The sequence below is a fragment of the Nyctereutes procyonoides genome, unplaced genomic scaffold (genome assembly GCF_905146905.1).
Source record: "Nyctereutes procyonoides isolate TBG_1078 unplaced genomic scaffold, NYPRO_anot_genome, whole genome shotgun sequence".
Lineage (NCBI taxonomy): Eukaryota > Metazoa > Chordata > Mammalia > Carnivora > Canidae > Nyctereutes > Nyctereutes procyonoides.
This window is the reverse complement of record NW_026575021.1, coordinates 5,993,444-6,011,530: the sequence shown is the minus strand read 5'-3', so window position 1 is coordinate 6,011,530 and position 18,087 is coordinate 5,993,444. Positions and strand designations below refer to the sequence as shown.

Genomic DNA, 18,087 nt, shown 5'->3' with positions numbered 1-18,087 from the left:
TCACTCCACATCAGGTAATTATCAGTGGCCAGACTTACTGCATTTATCTCCCTACTCCCACCAGCTCCTGATTGCTTTTAAGCAAAGCCTAGACATCGTTTTCATCTGTGAATATATTTCAGGATATATTTATGAGAGTGGTTCTCAAATTTCTTGGTTCCAGGACCCTAAAGAGTTTTTGAGTTGTTTCTATTGATGTTAATCATGGTAGAAGTTAAAATTAAGACTTAAAATGTTAATTTAGTAAAAAATAACACTAATAAGGGGGCCCTTGAGTGGCTTACTCATTTGAGCATCTAACTCTTGATTTCAGCTCAGGACATCATCTCAGGGTCCTGGGATCGAGCCTTGCATTGGGCTCTGCACTTAGTGGAGAGTCTGCTTGGGGATTCTCTCTGCCCCTCTCCCTGCTTGTGTGCTCTTTTTTGCTAAAATAAATCACAGAAAACATTAATAAGCCCAGCATTAACATAAATAACATTTTTTAAAAGATTTTATTTATTTACTCATGAGACACACACACACACACACACACACACACACACACAGAGGCACAGACACAGGCAGAAGCAGGCTCCATGCAGGAAGTCCGACGTGGGACCCGATCCCGGGTCTCCAGGACTACACCCTGGGCCGAAGGCAGCGCCAAACTGCTGACCACCTGGGCTGCCCATAAATAACATTTTTAATGAAAAATTTATTTTCTAAGTAAACTTAGTGAGGAGTGACATTGGTTTACCTTTTTGCAAATCTGTAAAAAATGTATTTATTTAAATTCAGTTAGCCTATATATAGTACATTAGTTTCAGATGTAGAGTTCAGTAATTCATCAGTTGCTTATAACACCCAGTGCTCATCATATCACATGCCCTCCATAATGTCCTTAAAAGGCACGTTCCCTGCTGAGCCTGGAGCTTGACATTTGGGACTTGATCCCAGGACCCTGACCTGGGCCTCGTGACCTGAGCCATAGGCAGATGCTTAACCTAGACTTGAGCCATCCAGGTACCCCTGCAAATCTTTTTAATGAGCTGGTTTACTAGAAGAGAGCAGGATTCTTGTGTCTGCTTCTGCATTCAATCCATTGCAGTATTTTTTATATTTAAGTATATGAGGAAAATCCTACCTCATATAGACATGTAGTTGGAAAAGGGAGAAATATTTTAATAACCTTTTTAGATGACTGTAGATATTCTTTTTGATGCTATGCCAAAATAACAAGTTGTAGTTTCTTAAAGGTTAGCTGTGATGTAGAATCTGAAACCATATTGTATTAAAATTCTGGCCTGTCTTGCACTTTGAATGTATCTTTTACACATGTATAATTTTGTAGCATTATAACTGGGGCTATTTGGAAAAAACTGGTTCATGTTGATGTGTTTCATTTATTTAAAAAATTCACATTTGTAGTGTCTTCACCAATGTTATCAGAAATCTTTTATTGAGAAGCTCTCAAGGCCAGTGTTAGAGGTTTTCTAAAATTTTTTATTTTTGATTGAAAGCTCAAATTTTAATCATTTTCAACAAATACTTAGAAGTTTTCCTCAAAGTGAAAGGATTACTATGTTCATTTAAAAAAAAAAATGATGTCTGCCCAATACCCAGGTCTGAGTTCAGATTCACATAGTTGGTGTTCTTCGTGTTGGTAAATTAACAAAATTGGTGTCAGCGATTTTTTCAAGATACTCCATGAGAAAAGGAAATTATTTCAGAATCATGCAAGTGTTTTTCTTTAAGACAAGCATCCTTAGTATAGAACAGAAGTACTTTAGAACTGTTTTGTCATAGAATATTAAGAAAAACGTGTACTCAAGAATCAAGGTTTAATAAAACTATTTTTACAGTTTTATTAATGACATTCTTTTTAAGTAGGCTCCACACCCAGGGCAGAACCCAACACAGGGCTTGAACTCTTGATCCCAAGATCAAGAGCCAGATGCTTATCGGACTGAGCCACCCAGGCTTTTATTATTAATGACATTCTTAAGTGAAACTGGCTTTTCCCTCTTCCCTTCACAGTGGAGAATATGACTGCTAGTAAGTTTGGTTCCACTGCCTTGTGTCCTGTAGTTTATTTTGCAACCATCTCGGTGCACATGTCAATACAGTGAAAGAAGTAAAAATGTGTTATATTATTACCAAAATAGTTTCCACCCTTACTGGGTCCACAGATTACACTCAGAAAACTTCTTTAAAGTATTAGAACATTACAAAAAGCCCACCAAAACACCTAATCACACTATAGTTGACTCTTGAGTACAGGTTTTAACTGTGCAGGTGTACTTGTGCACGATTTTTTTTTATATGGTACTGTAAATGTATTTTCTCAATTCTTAACACTTTTTTCCTCTAGCTTTAAGAATATAGTATAGAAAAAAAATAATATAGTATAGAATACATATGTACAGTATGTGTTAACTGACTAGTATTGGTAAGGCTTCCAGTCAGCAGTAGGCTATTAGGATTTTTGGGGGATCAGATGTTTACACATATTTTTGACTGCAGGAGGGGGTTAGGAATCAGAGCCCCTTACACTTTGTTCAGGGTGAGCTGTACCTTGATATTACTAAGTATCCAATGTTCAAATTTTCCTGATTGGATAATTTTTAAGGAGGTTTGTTTTCAATTAGGATATAGATACATCTGTGCTTTGCAGTTGGAGTTGTTTTTGTTTTTTAAATCTATAGGTTGCCTTCTACCTTTCCTTTCCCTTGCAGTGTTTATGTGTTGAAGAAACTGGATTGTTAGCCCTGGAAGCTTTCTCACACTCTGGATTTTGCCGGTTGCATTCTGGGGCTATATATTCCTATTTTTCTTGTAAATAGCTAATTAGATCTTGAGCTTTGATGAAATGAAGAATTGCACTCTTTTGCAGTAATGTCATAGGCAGTATTGTATATTTCCAGTATCTGGTTGTGTCTTACAGTTTCAGCAGCCATTAATGATCATTACTTGATGTCCCTGTTTATACTTCTGTATAGAGAGAAACTTTGTTTCCTCAACTGATTAACCTTGTGACATAGTTCATTTAGGCAAGATAAATGCTTGATTCTTTCTTGGTTTATCATTCTCCAAAGTTGATGATTTGGTTTTTGGTAATATCATTAAGAAATCATTGGTTTTATGAATTTTATGTATTGAGACTATTAAATGGATGCTGTAACCATCCACTTTTTGGCCTTTTGAAACCCGTGATTATTCACCTGTTCTTTCCATTACTTTTACCAGTGTACATTTATCAGTGTAGGCTTGATTGCCTGGGAGACTCATTCATGGAGAAGCTGCTTTATTGGTATAAAATAATCTGTTCTTTGTTCTTAACAGTGATGGTGGTCTACGTTTTGGAGAAATGGAACGAGATTGTCAGATTGCCCATGGAGCAGCCCAGTTTTTAAGGGAAAGATTGTTTGAGGCATCAGATCCATATCAGGTTCATGTTTGCAATCTTTGTGGTATAATGGCGATTGCTAACACGAGGACCCATACATATGAATGCCGAGGCTGCCGCAATAAAACCCAGGTGTGTAGACCTTATTGGCAGTTGATACTTGTTTAGGATAGAACTATGTTGGTTTAATCATGCAGGCAGTTTCAGTGTGGTGGAACCGATTGGCATTTTCACAATTTTGATTAACACCTGTATAAGATTCTTAGTTTTAAATGAGGAAAAAGATAATTTGATTTTGCTAAAAACCAGTTGTAGTGGGGTAATGTCTCATCTTTTGGAAATAAGGATGTGTACAAGGAATTTTAAACATTTTAAATTAAGGAGTTAAAAAAAGATGAATATAAATTATGTCTGGCTAGAAGGCTGAAATACCAAAGCCTCTCAGGAGAAAGAACCACCACAAGCCTACGTAGCAAATAAGGGATGAATGTTATCAGCCCTTATTTATCACCTACAGTACCAAGACCTCATACCTTTTTCTGGGGTAGGGGAGTGGGGTCATTTCAAATACAGTTTTGCTAAGTACCTTTTTCTTCTCCCTCCAGATTTCTTTGGTGCGAATGCCTTATGCGTGCAAGCTGTTGTTTCAGGAACTTATGTCTATGAGTATTGCACCTCGAATGATGAGTGTTTAGTTCTTTTAAAAACCTCAAGATACTTGTAAATATTTTTGTTTCTTCAGTATGTTAAAAAAAAAAACACAGTGTACTGCATCGTGAGAGAAAGCATTTTATTGATTTTAATTACATGCATGCTTTTCTTCTGTAAATAGACAATAAATTTTTGTAGATAGTCTTGATGTGTTATCTTTATTTTGGATTTCCTTTATGTAAAACCAGTGAATATATAACTAAGCGTTAGTGGACTGGATGAAAAGAAACTGGTTATTAGGCAAGAACAGAGGCTGTAGTTACCAGGACTACTTTTAGTGATGCAGATTAATACATTCTGCAGTTTATAGGTCAGCACCTTCACCTGTTTAAAAAAAGAAAAAGATGAAAATTAAAGAAATAATAAATGATAAAGGATATGTGAGTAACTGTACAAACGATAGGGGGACGCCTGGGCGGCTCAGTGGCTGAGCACCTGCCTCTGGCTCAGGGCGTGATCCCGGGGTCCCAGGATGGAGTCTCACATCAGGCTCCCTGCAGGGAGCCTGCTTCTCCCTCTGCCTATGTCTCTGCCTCTCATGAATAAATTAAAATATCTAAAACAACACATGATAGGGTGAAACACTCTTTGGAATTTGACCTATGTGATTTTGTTGTTCTGGTCTACGAATGAGAGATGGACCTAATTATAGAAGTGGAAGAGTTCATTTCACAAGCCAGTTGAGATCCAGAGACGCGAAGGAACTGTCCTCTGTCATCAAGCTTTCTCTCAGAATTCCAAGTGGAGGATAATTAGTGGCAGAGCTAAGACGGAAACATGACTGTCAGCTACTGCTGTTTCACATCACCTGGCTGTCCACATCTTGGCTAAGGAGAATCTGACCAAGCACATATTTACTTGATACTTCCTCCTCCTGAGCGATCTGCGCAGTAGGATGTTTTGACAGATGCTGATAATAAATTTTGTTATTTTTGGTTTAAGAGAAGCCAGTTCGGACATCAGTCTAAGACCAGTATATAAATGTAAAGTAGCAGTGTTCTGATGCTGCCAGGATAGGTGCTTGAGAGGCAGCTTTTTGATGGCGAGGCAGAGTAGAGTTGGGTACTTGCCAGTATACTGTCCCTTCTGGCTTTCTCTTATAAAAGCTCAAAGTGAAGGACCGGAATTGCTCACAATCATTTACTTTAAAGTGGAAATTTAATGTAATGGTTGCAACACCAAGGAAGGACTGCCATGTGGATAGAAAGTTGTGGTAAATATAAGCCATTCCATTGAAGTTTTGAGTTTTACATGTGAGATAAGATGAAAGCATCTAAGTCTTAACAGCGTTCCATCAACCGTCCAGATGTTCTCCTAGAGCCATGTGCTCCACATGTTGATGGCATGTCTTTGTGGCTAACAACTTCAGTAAGAGCTACGTCTAAATTTCATCCTTGGTTCTGTTTCATCCTTGTCTCTATGAGACAAAAGCACTAATCCTTATATGGTTGTGAGATTCATTACCTACCTTTTTTCACTGGTATTTCATGTAAGGCATCAACCACTGTGATTTTTGCTGATGCTGAAGCCTGTCCTTGGGAATTGGATGCATGGCACTCGTATTCTCCCGCATCTTCCTTACTGAGAGGAGATACCTATGAAAGAAAAAGGATCGTTAGCTCCTCTATGGCAGTCCTCTCTTTCCCAGTGGCTCCAGTTAGGTCATTATTTCTTAGGCTGAATAGGGGATTCCTAGCAGAGGTACTGCCAGAAACAGTGCAGATACTGTGCTGGAAGAGTGAGGCAGCTGTCCTTCTGTTCTGCCAGGAGCACTGACGCTCTGAGGAAACACCACTGACAGCTGACCACAATGTATAGGTGGAGAACTGGGGACATGTGCCGTACCAGCTTGAGGAAGACTGATAGTGGATATAAGTACAATTTAGGAGCATCAGAGGTCAAATAAAAATAACCATTAAGAATTGATTAAAATAATGGTCGGGCCACTTAGTTCCCCATGAGGATTTTGCTTTGAATTTCTTTTTTTTTAAAGTAAGCTTCCAGGCTCAGCATGGGGCTTGACTGAGCTCACAACTCAGATCAAGAGTCACATGCTCTACTGACTGTGCCAGCCAGGTACCCATTCTTTGAATTCTTAAGAGAAAATATTCTCATTTATTTGTTGGTTGTTTCCAAAACATTGAACCAATCTCAGCTCTTTAAGTTCCCTCTGAAAGAGGAGTAGCAGTTTCCTGGTAGGCTTGTTCCAAAGAGTGTGTGGTGTGGCAGGGCAAATACTTGCAGCCTGGCAGGACATCTGGCACTTTTGCCAGGCTTGCTGTGTCTAATCCTAGGAATGAAATCCTTGGCAGCTCTTGGTACTCACCAGCACCCAACCAGTGACTTCATGCTTTTCTGGGCCACCCCGGGTCTGAATAGCCAGGTTGTCCCGGTCACCAGGCAAGAGTTCTGTCCTTTGAACTCCATAGTTACCCCTTTTTACCTGCAAAAACAAAAGCAAATAGTCTTAAGTTTTCTTGTACTGAAAAATCAACTTGGAAGCAGCCACATTTTTAGAATTGTGTGGGGTATGCGTCAGACTTTCTAACTGGATTAAACCCAGCAATTTCCCTGTTACTCTTTCCTGAATACTTAACCATAGATCTTTTATTTCTTCCTGTCAATTTCCCTCTAAGTTTATATATTTTAAACTAATTATTTTTCTGCATGCTTGGGGAAGGCACACCATCATACTTTGCTGCCACTGACTACCATCATTCACTCATGCCCTCATAAATTCTGTTTTTTGCTGAGCTTTTTCTTGCTTGCCATGCCGTGTTTGACAAACTGTCACCAAGTGCTAGATTTGATTCTTGGGACCTTGAGTAGGAGGCCATGCTCTGCAACCACTTCAGTAATAGAAAACAGTAGGTTGAGTCCAAAACCAGTACCATTCTTTTTGTTCAGAGGGCTAAGAGTTCATTCTAATGATTTACTAAAGAACTGAGAGCAAAAAAATGCCTGTCAAATACACACTGCTGGCACTGTTCTCTTATGACAAAAGCTGCTTGCTGCCCACCCCTGAGCGTCATGATGGAAACAGGGATGGGTTAAGACGTTCCATCTCCTTGGTTTGAGGGTAATAGTGAACTCTGTCCTAATTTCCCCCTCATGACCTGTGTTCATATTATAAACTGGAAAATACGCAAAAGCATATGGAAAAATAAAATATACTTGTAACCCTTATGTACATACACATTTAGTATAAATTTCTAAAAGTGGAATTGTTGAGTCAGGGCACAAATATTTTAAGGCTTGTGATAAGGATGAGCTTTAAAAAAAAGCGATACAGGAAGCAATGTTTTGTTTATTCCATCTCAGGCCACCTGTAAGAGATAGTTGATGTTTAACTGATAAGTAACTTCTAATTAGAAAAAAGGACTTGGAATCTCACAAGTAGTTTTCATTTTATTATTGAGCAGATTCTGAGTCACAAAAAACCAGGTGACATACTGTATGGACACTATACATTAGTGTTGCATCTCCCTGTGTGTCCCACTCCTTCTACACGTCAGTAAGCTTGTCTCAACTTCAAGTCTACTCATTTTCTGTGGCATAACACCAGGGCTGGGCTCTGAAAACCATGAGGGACCTAGGCCAACTCCTCTACTTTATAAAAAAATATCTAGCATTATTGATTTGGAATGCCTGGATTTTGCTTGCTTGCTTAGCGCCCCCTACCCCCCAGGGTTTCCCCCTATTGTGACCATTGGAGAAAGCCAGGTTAGTGCTTTTCACATGGAAGAGCTATCAAGACAAAACAGATAAACTCCATAGGCATCTTTTTTCCTCCCGTTTACCAAGTAGCTGGCAAAAACCGTTCATGCTAGTGCAGATTTTGAAATATTTGAAAATGGTTATAACCATGGTGTGAGTATTGATTCAATGGCCAAAGTAATGTATCTCTGGTCTTTAGTGAATTTCAGAATTCTTCTAGAGCTCTGTGTGTGACCAGAGCAGAAAAACTCTATTCCATGGAAAATAATCTCAGCAACTGCTGGTCCTCAGGTTACGTCACTCTTAGGAGCATTCTGCGCCAGTAAACCTGGTCTACTGTGTGCAGAGAAACTGCTCTCAAGTTGGGATTGGAAAGCAAATCTTTATATGTAACAGAACTCATATTCTAATACATTGTAAAAAGCTACTCACCACATAGAAAACATGTAGAAATGTCAAGAATTATTACATGGTACATTTTTATATGGCACATTTCCTTTGCTCCCTCATGTGAGGGGAGTTTGCCAATCAATGTGTTTTATAGTTTGAAAAAAAAAAAAAGAAAAGGATGCTGACAGAAAAGTGGCTTCTAAGACAATTTGACAGATGTGCAATGGGCTGGACGTGCTTCAGAGTTTGAACCTTAGAAATTTAGGCAAAAAAAAACTGCCTAGCAGTCACTGCTCACCATAAGGGGTCAACTAGGAGAATCAGAGGGAGACCCAGGAAGTCATTTCAGCTCTGCTTGTATTTTAGCTGCAACATCTTCCTGAATCCTGCTATTGCAAATAAGCAATTATTGAAAAGTGCCCGTGGTTACAAAGCAGGATGAGTTAGTCTGATTCTTACAGGTTAATACATTTCAAGGGTTCACTGAATTTCAGGGAACAATTAGAGGATTTTTATGCAGTATAGAACATACTTGCTGTACCTTTTTGATGAAGTTTCAGAAGAGGTTTATGATGAAATAAATACATGTCTGTTGAAACTTGCATATCCCCGGCCACTATAACCCACTAAAAACAAAATAATTGTCTAGGAAAGATACCAATCAAAACTACAATGAGATATCACCTCATACCTGTCAGAATGGCTAAAATCAACAACACAAGAAACAGGTGTTGGCATGGATGTGGAGAAAATGGAACCCTCATGCACTGCTGGTAGGAATGCAGACTGGTGCACCCACCGTGGAAAGAAAGCAGTATGGAGGCTAATCAAAAAGTTAAAAATAGAACTACCCTATTATCCAGGAATTGCACTATTATTTACCCCAAAGATACAGAAACACTAACTCAAGGGGATACATGCATCCCTATGTTTATAGCATTATTTACTATAGCCAAATTATAGAAGCAACTCAAGTGTCCACTGAAATGTATATATACATATATACACACACATACACACAATGGAATATTATTCAGTCATAAAAAGTGAAATCTTGCCATTTACAATGACATGGATGGAGCTAGAGGGTATTATGCTAAGTGAAATCAGTCAGAGAAAGACAAATACTAAATGATTTCACTTGTATGTGGAATTTAAGAAACCAAAGAAGCAAAGGGAAAAAAAAAATCAAGAAATAGACTTTTTTTTTTTTTTTAAAGTAGGCTCCATGCTGGGCATGGAATCCAACACATGGCTTGAACTCATGACCTTGAGATCAAAACCTGAGCTGCAATCAAGCGTCGGATGCTTAACCCACTGAGCCACCCAGGTGCCCTTACAGACAGACCCCTACCTCTAGAGAACAAACTGCTGGTTGCCAGAGGGGAGGTGGAGAGGGGAACAGGTGAAATAGGTGAGGGGGCTTAAGGAGTGCACTTGTGAGGAGTACCAGGTGATGTATGGAATTGATAAAAAATCACTATATCGCACACTTGAAACTAATATAACACTATGTTAACTATACTGGAATTAAAATAAAATTAGGGGCTCTTGGGTGGCTCATTCGCTTACGCATCTGACTTCAGCTCAGCTCATGATCTCAGGGTCCTAGGATTGAGCCCAGCTTGGGCTCCCTGCACAAGGGAGAAGGGTCTGCTTGTCCTCCTGCACCCACCCCCACACTTGTGTGCTCTCTCTCTCTCAAATAAAGAAAATCTTAAAAAATTTAAAATAAAAGACTGCTGAACCCCAAAGAAAATTTACAATGTGATAAAATGTATCCTCAACGTAGTCAAAGAAATTAAAGCAATAACAAAAGGATATTTTTAGCCATCATTAACAAAAATTAAAAAGTTGGGCAATATTCAGTGCTGGTGAGGATGCAGGGAAATGGCACCCCTACACTACTGGGGAGGGTGTGAACCGCTACATTCTATTTAGAAAGTAATCTGACAATGTCTATTAAAACAAAATCTTCTGACCTACCTAGTCATGGATCTTTTTTTTGGGGGGGGGGGGGAGTCCATCTTCTAAGGGAAAAAAATAAAAGCACTTGCATATAGGATATGTATATACTCATATTATTTAAGGTGGTCAAAAATTAGAAACAACAGAAACAATACAGGAATTGTTTAATAATTATGGTGCACTCTCATACTAGGAATATCATGTAGTTACCGAGAAGCAGACCTGGAGGGATGCCCAAGAAATTAATTGAGAAAAGCCAATATCACAGTAACATGCTCCTCCCTATGCCTGCCACATACTGGGAATATGTGCCGGTGTCTGGACACAAATAAGGGTCTAGAAAGAAAAACCAGGGCAGTTCACTTGGTTATTTTAGGGAGTGGAAGACGGTGGGAGATTTTGAACTTTTTTTTTTTTTTTTTTTTACGTCTTTGGAGAGTCTCTCCTAATATTACTATCATAACTTTTTAAATTTATTTTTAAAAAATTTTTTAACTATTTATTTGAGAGCGAGCGAGAGCACAGAAGTAGAGGGAGAAGCAGACTCCCCACTGCACAGGGAGCCTGACACGGGGCTCGATCCCAGAACCCTGAGATCATGACCTGAGCCAAAGACAGATGCTTAACCAACTGGGCACCACCCAGGTGCCCCATCACTATTTTTTTTTCCTATCACTATTTTTAATTAAAGAACTATTCTTGGGGGTCACGAAATCCCAAATCTGCAGAAATGTTCAGGCAGGAAAAGAACAAAGAGCTTCGGTCTCAGAAACTACAAGCATTTGGAAGGAATTCTAGGTGTTTTATCTTCTCCATAAGCATCATCTCTGACCTGCCTGGGTTAAGGCTCACTCAGGCCTTAACCTGAGTTAAGGCCTAAAATATGGCTATTTCAGTTCATTTCTCCATCTCAAAATACTGCTCCTGGAATTTTTCTAGGCTGGGGGTTTGCTGGAGAAGTATGGGCCTCGTCAACATCACACAGTAACTACAGGCCACAGAGTACAGACCACAAGAGGCACCACCGTAGCCTTCAGTGTCTGAGGGAGAAGGCTCGTTCCGCACGCTCTGCGGCTGCTGGGAGTTTTTTATTTTTTTTTTTATAATTTTTTAAATTTTTATTTATTTATGATAGTCACACAGAGAGAGAGAGAAAGGCAGAGACACAGGCAGAGGGAGAAGCAGGCTCCATGCACCGGGAGCCCGACGTGGGATTCGATCCCAGGTCTCCAGGATCGCGCCCTGGGCCAAAGGCAGGCACCAAACCGCTGCGCCACCCAGGGATCCCTGTTTTTTTGTTTTAAGATTTTATTTATTTATTCATGAGAGACACAGAGAGAGAGGCAGAGACACAGGCAGAGGGAGAAGCAGGCTCCATGCAGGGAGCCCGATGTGGGACTTGATCCCGCGTCTCCAGGATCAGGCCCTGGGCCGAAGGCGGCGCTACCGCTGGGCCACCCGGGCTGCCCACTGGGAGTTAGTTCTTGAGCAAGGAAGACAAGCTGCCTTCTTGAGCTTCAAGCTTGACACTTGAGATTCTAACATCCCTTTATAATCCGAAAGCAATTCTGGGCTTAAATTGAATTTGAACGTGACCTTTTTCTGGTTTGTATTCTTAACAGTTTGGTTACAGGGAAAGTGGGGAGAAAACAAATGGCTTGTTTAATTATTTAGGTCGGTGACATGGCCTGTAGTGACAAATACATTTTGCGTTGGAAATTTGCGTTTTTGGGATCCCTGGGTGGCTCAGCGGTTTAGCGCCTGCCTTTGGCCCAGGGCGTGATCCTGGGGTCCCGGGATCGAATCCCACGTCGGGCTCCCGGTGCATGGAGCCTGCTTCTCCCTCTGCCTATGTCTCTGCCTCTCTCTCTCTCTGTGTGACTATCATAAATAAATTAAAAATAAATAAATAAATAAAATCTTTAAAAAAAAAGAAATTTGCGTTTTTGAAATATGCAAAATTTACTGTGAAATTTCACTGTCCCTTTTTTTTTTTAAAGATTTTATTTATTTATTCATGAGAGGCACAGATAGAGGCAGAGACACAGGCAGAGGGAGAAGCAGGCCCCACGCAGGGAGCCCAATGCGGGCCTCGGGCCTCAATCCCGGGACCCCAGGATCGCATCCTGGGCCAATGTCAGGCACTAAACCGCTGAGCCACCAGGGATCCCCTTCACTGCCCTCTTTAACAGAAGTTACAGCTGTAGAGGTTGGTCGCAACATTGCTGGTGGTGTCTCTGCCCCTCTACCCCCATTTTTTGGAATCCCCCTGACCTCACTCCCAACAGATGGCCCCATGAGGATGATGCAGCCCGCTGGCCAGAGGGGGGAGGCCAGAGGGTGGCAGGTGGTCCCACCCGAGTCAGCGTCCTTCTAGGGGACAATGCAGCAGGGACAGGGGAAGCCCTTTCTTTCCTCTGGAGTCTTCAAGGGGTGATCATAACGTGCGTCTGGAGCTGCCAATGACAATGCTGCCGACCATGTGGGGCTTTTTGAGTAGAAGGAAAAAATGAGACCCACACGTGGAGATCAAAGTCCAGACCCGAGTCCTGACCACATTGCGCACCTGGATCTAGGCGCCCCAGAGGCAGGAGTCGCCACTCCCCACTCTCCCTTTTTCTTGCTCAGGGTAGTTTGAAGGGAGGTTCTTACAACCTGCAACATCCAGATTCTGACCATGGGAGCCAAGATCCCCCCAGAATTCCAGAAGTGGATCCTCTGGTCAGATACCCGCAAACAAAATAATCGAGAGACCATCTCAGAGCTCGCTGGAGAAGTGAACCAGCCCAGAAAGGGGTACCTGGTTACGCCTTTCTCCTTAAACTCTATTTCCTTATTGTTAGCACAAGTTTGATGGTATTTACTCCACTGCATTGTTGGGAGGCTTCACCCAGTCAACATGCAGAAAAAAAGGGGGTTCCTGGGTTGCTCAGTGGTTGAGTGTCTGCCTTTGGCTCAGGTCGTGATCCCAGGGTCCTGGAATCGAGTCCCCACAACAGGCTTCCTGCAGGGAGCCTGCTTCTCCCTCTGCCTCTCTCTGTCTCTCATGAATAAATAAATACAATCTTTAATAAACAAATAAAACCTTGAAAATGCACAAAAAGGGAAATAATGTAAAATCATAGAGTATAACCATGAAGTACTATTTGATCTGGGAAATGAGTGTTTTCCCTTCTACAGACATGCTGGGAATACGTTATCCTTCAAATGTGATGACAATTACACAAGATAATACCACTTGAGGAGAAATATTTCCAGGAACAGTAGCTGACACCAACAGCGTTAACTCTGATAACAAGCCAAGTGATTTTACCTGCGTTCCTTTATGGACTCTACAAAAACTATATGGCACCTTCATCATACAGAGGAGGAGATGGAGGTTTAGAGCACTGCTTCTTACTTTAGGCGATTTTTTCCCCCCAGGAGACATTTGGCAACGTCCTGACACACTTTTGACTGTCCCCAGCTGGAGGGGGCAGGTGCTACTGGCGTCCAGCTGGTGGAGGCCAGGGATGACGCTAAGCATCTTAACAATGCACAGCACAGCCCCCACATCAAAGAATTATCTGCTTCAAAATATATTTTTTTAAGATTTTATCTATTTATTCATGAGAGACACACACACACAGGGAGAGGCAGAGACCCAGGCAGAGGGGGAAGCAGGCTCCATGCAGGGAGCCCGACGTGGGACTCGATCCTGGGACTCCAGCATCACACCCTGGGCCAAAGGCAGGCGTTAAACCGCTGAGCCCCCCAGGGATCCCTGCTTCAAAATGTTAATAGTGCTCAGGGGAAGAAACCTGGGGGCAGGGGGGCCTTAGAACCCTCGTGACCTGGTCACTCACACCTTTAACCATGATGCTGCTATGCTGTACCATCTCTGGTGAGGACACACACATGCTCACACTCACACGCGCACACACTCACAGGCTGGGTTTGGGTGTTCAGCGTTATAGTTTTCCAGTTCCTAAGACTCCAGCTCAGGCCCTGATAACAAAAGCAGAGCGGAGACCATTCTGGAGGTCAGTAAAATCGGTCTGTGGATCCAGGGGAAGTGTCTGGAAGGTCACCACAAGGCTTCACCTCTGAGGAGCGGCAGGGAATAGGAGAGGCTAAAGGTCTGGGTTCCTGCCGTCCCTGCACGGTGAGAGGGGAGCTCGGCAGCCTCGGAGGCCTTCCTGAAATCTGGGCCACTGACCTTGTTCCAGATGAGGACAGGGGTTGGGATTCCGATGACCTCACAGCTCAAGTACACCTGGGCGCCAGTGACATTCCAGATGTCCTTGGGGGGTGTCACAATGGAAGGACCTACAAGAGAGAACACAAAGCCAAACACATCTTTTTAAACCGTCTTTTTCTCACGTTAGTCAGCATTCTAGGAAGTAAATACTTGACTCTGTTTAGGAGGCTGTGCCCTCTGTGCATTACCTAAAGTAAATTTCAAAGACCAGAGCCTGGCATCCCCCTGCCACCAGCATGATTTTGAAGCTCTGCTTTGGAAATGCACACATCTAAACAAACAGAAATCATTCGGAAGAAAAATTCACTGTTGACAAAATTTTCCACTCCCTTAATTCGTGTTTAATGGTTTATTATTTTTTAAAAGATTTTATTTATTCATTCATGAGAGACACACACAGAGAGAGGCAGAGACACAGGCAGAGGGAGACGCAGGCTCCATGCAGGGAGCCCAACGTGGGACTCGATCCCGGGACTCCAGGATCACGCCCTGGGCGGACGGCAGCACTAAACCACTGAGCCACCCGGGCTGCCCATGTTTAATGGTTTAAATGCACCAGCTGGGGGACCCCTGGGTGGCGCAGCGGTTTGGCGCCTGCCTTTGGCCCAGGGCGCGATCCTGGAGACCCCGGATCGAATCCCACATCGGGCTCCCGGTGCATGGAGCCTGCTTCTCCCTCTGCCTGTGTCCCTGCCTCTCTCTCTCTCTCTCTGTGACTATCATAAATAAATAAAAATTAAAAAAAAAATAAATGCACCAGCTGTTTTGCATTATCTGGGATGTCCCAATTAATATAATAAAATTTAGTTCCAAAATGTTGAGCTTTATTTCCTTCTTGTTTACCAGGATTTTTTTTTCTTGTTTTAAGAAAACAGGGCTCAAACTCACAACCCTGAGATCAAGACCTGAGCTGAGATCAAGAGTCAGTGCTTAATCATCTGAGCCACCCAGGCGCCCCCCAGTCTTTGTGTTTTTAAATGGTTGGTGTGTGTGTGTGTGTGTGTGTGTGTGTGTGTGTGTGTTTGTGGATATTTCATGATGCAAAAATTGTAAGTCACAATTCAGTGTCCATAAATTAAGTTTTTTACTGGAACACAGTCATGCCTCGAGTCTGGCAATTGTGGCCCGGGGCTGTATGGCCTGAAACAGCCAATTTTCAAATTGGCCCCTTAAGGAAGAAGTGCTGATACCTTCTCTCATCAGCCTACCAATGCCTAAAGATGTCACAGGAAAGCCGCAGGGCTCCACACGACCTTCCTCTACACGTTACCTGGAGCTGGTGCAGGTAAACCCACCTGCTGGTCCAGCTCTGAACTGTAACACTTCTGAAACCAATAGGTACTGAGAGGGCTATGCTCACTGCTTCTTGGGTGTGGGGGGGTGGGGGGTGCAGCTCCCCAGCATCTGCTGTAGAAGAGGCCCACACACCTGCTTCTTAGTGGGTTGTATTTAATATTTTGCTTCTGCTAATTCTGAATGGCAGGTCTGAAGCACAGGGGCCTTCAGGGAGATTAGGGACAGTCCCCAGAAGAGGGAGGGAGGTCGAGCTGGAGCCTACCTCCCCGCCCCCCCACGCCCCCTCTTCCTGGTAGGACAGCCCACCACTCCAGAACCAAACCTGGCCCATCCTCAATCCTCAATGCCGTTTCTTGAACGAATGAGTTAATCATTCCCTCTGAATTTCAGCTCTCCACTGCCTCGAGTCTTCTGCCAAATAAAATGTCTAACTGTAAGGGTCATCTTGCGTCAGTGTCCTGGGAAAGGGACAACTTCCCCTTTAGGCCTGGAAAATTTTCTGGCATAATCAGCATTCAAAGGACACAAAATCTCCCCTTTTGCAACAGGCTATTTCCAGCACACTAGTAATTTTTTGAAATAGAAAGGAAATAACTCCAGCATATAAGATTTTTTCCCACTCATCTAAAGTATTAGTTGCTGATTTTTTTTTCTAATCCCTCGGGGTATTTTTATTTTTTCCCCTTTGTAAGAATGTGCAAAACAATCAAAGTTCTGAAAGCTCTAAATATATTTCGTGCTTCCTTCCCTCTAAACCATAGGTCTGAGGAGGAAACGTCTATCTTGGCCAGGGGTCTTGGCTTTTCAGTTGCAGATGAGGAGATGCGGTGAGCAAGGCCAGGCTGTGTTTGTGTGTGTTTCTGGCTCTGTCTCCGGTGCTTCCTAGTCTGACTGAAGCAACGGGGGACCCCGCAAAGGCCTGGGCCGGGCCTGACCCCACCCCAGCCTTCCTCCAGGGTCCTGGGACCCAGGGGCTGAGCTGCCAGCGAACCGGATCTGGCTGGAATGTGAACTACTTTCCCTCACCTCTCTGAGGGCCTCCATGTGGCTCTGTCCTCCTTCCCACACAGACTCGTCAGGATGACCTCAAAGCTCAGGGGATCTCAAGAGATTGTTCGGAGAAGAATACCCTAGTGTTCAGGGGTGGAGGGGCTCGGGAACAAAGCTGCCTCTCATGTAGTAAAACCACACAAGGAACGTAAGATGGTTTTTTGCTGTGAGGTCTCAGTGCCTGAGCCTTAGAACCAACCACTTATTTGAACCTGCGTCCATCCACCTCCCTAGAGTCAGGAGGGGCAGCCGAGGCCCCCCTCTGTCAGGGGCGCAGGGAACAAGCCCAGCCTGATTTTCTGTTACAGGCCTTGAAGACGTGCTATGAATTCTTCCCGGGGCACTTTTAAAGCTAAAATATTCTCAGTTTTCACACAGTCCTATTTATCACACTTTTCTTTTATGATTAGTGCTTTGGAGGTGCCCTGTTTAAAGAAATGTTTGGCCTACCCCAAGGTCATAAAGATTTCCTGTTTTCTTCTATAAACTTTATGGTTTCTCCTTTCCCATTTAGGTTTGTGGCCCTCTTGAATTGATCTTTGTGCATGCTCCACGGTAGAGGTCAAAGTTCACCATGCCCCTTCCGGCCCAGGTCATCAATTGATTTGGCATCATTTGTTGAAAAGGCCATCCTTTTCCTGTAGAATCATAATGGTAAATCCACTGACCATATGTGTGGGAGTCTACTTCTGGATTCTTTATTTTGTTCCATCGGTCTATGTGCCTGTCCTTGCGCTAATAATGACTATGGTGTAATTTAGAAATGTATTAAAAGTACAGCACCGAATAGAGAGAAGATCTATTACACCCATCCCTCCCCAATCCTCTCCTTATTCCAAGAAGCATTACATTTCAGGAAGAGCAAGTATTCTTTCAAAACATCTGAAGCCAGGAATACTTTGAATGAGAGCCATTGCTAGGAAGTTCAAAATTAGGACAAATCAAGCTGTGGGTTCCTCTTTCTCTCTCCCAACCCTTGAAGTACATATTAAACCAGGGGTGAATGGGCTGAGCCACTATTTGGACCATTCTAAGAACATAAATTATCTCTACAATTCTGCTACCAGGCTTTCCCAAGAATTCTACAAGATTCCATACCATAAATTCTGTATTACCCTCTGAATCCAGTTGAGTTGATGGAGTGGAGGAGCAGAGTGGCCGTTAGGACCCATTTGCCGGAACAGCATTTACAAAAACGCGTGGCTATTTCATATGTTCCTGAACAAATGTCAGATTCAAGAACCCAAGGAAAACTTGAATACGCAATATCTACTCTCGATAGTTGCTGACCTACGGAATGACCTTTAGATTTAGATGTGGATATGCA

General features: G+C 42.6%; 2 protein-coding genes across 2 annotated transcripts in view; one reads left to right on the top strand and one right to left on the bottom strand.

Annotated features, from left to right (window-relative positions):
• POLR2B (RNA polymerase II subunit B) overlaps positions 1-4,240 on the top strand; it is a 44,074-nt gene extending 39,834 nt beyond the window's left edge. Inside the window, exons 24-25 of the mRNA XM_055339458.1 lie at positions 3,325-3,520; positions 3,994-4,240. Of these exons, the coding sequence (XP_055195433.1) occupies positions 3,325-3,520; positions 3,994-4,083 (286 nt within the window). The 3' untranslated portion in view covers positions 4,084-4,240. The remainder of the gene's footprint in view (positions 1-3,324; positions 3,521-3,993) is intronic.
• IGFBP7 (insulin like growth factor binding protein 7) overlaps positions 4,165-18,087 on the bottom strand; it is a 67,574-nt gene continuing 53,651 nt past the window's right edge. The window contains exons 2-5 of the mRNA XM_055339496.1: positions 14,373-14,482; positions 6,426-6,542; positions 5,568-5,694; positions 4,165-4,423 (exon numbers count right to left, since the gene is read on the bottom strand). Coding sequence (XP_055195471.1) covers positions 4,404-4,423; positions 5,568-5,694; positions 6,426-6,542; positions 14,373-14,482 — 374 coding nt within the window. The 3' untranslated portion in view covers positions 4,165-4,403. The remainder of the gene's footprint in view (positions 4,424-5,567; positions 5,695-6,425; positions 6,543-14,372; positions 14,483-18,087) is intronic.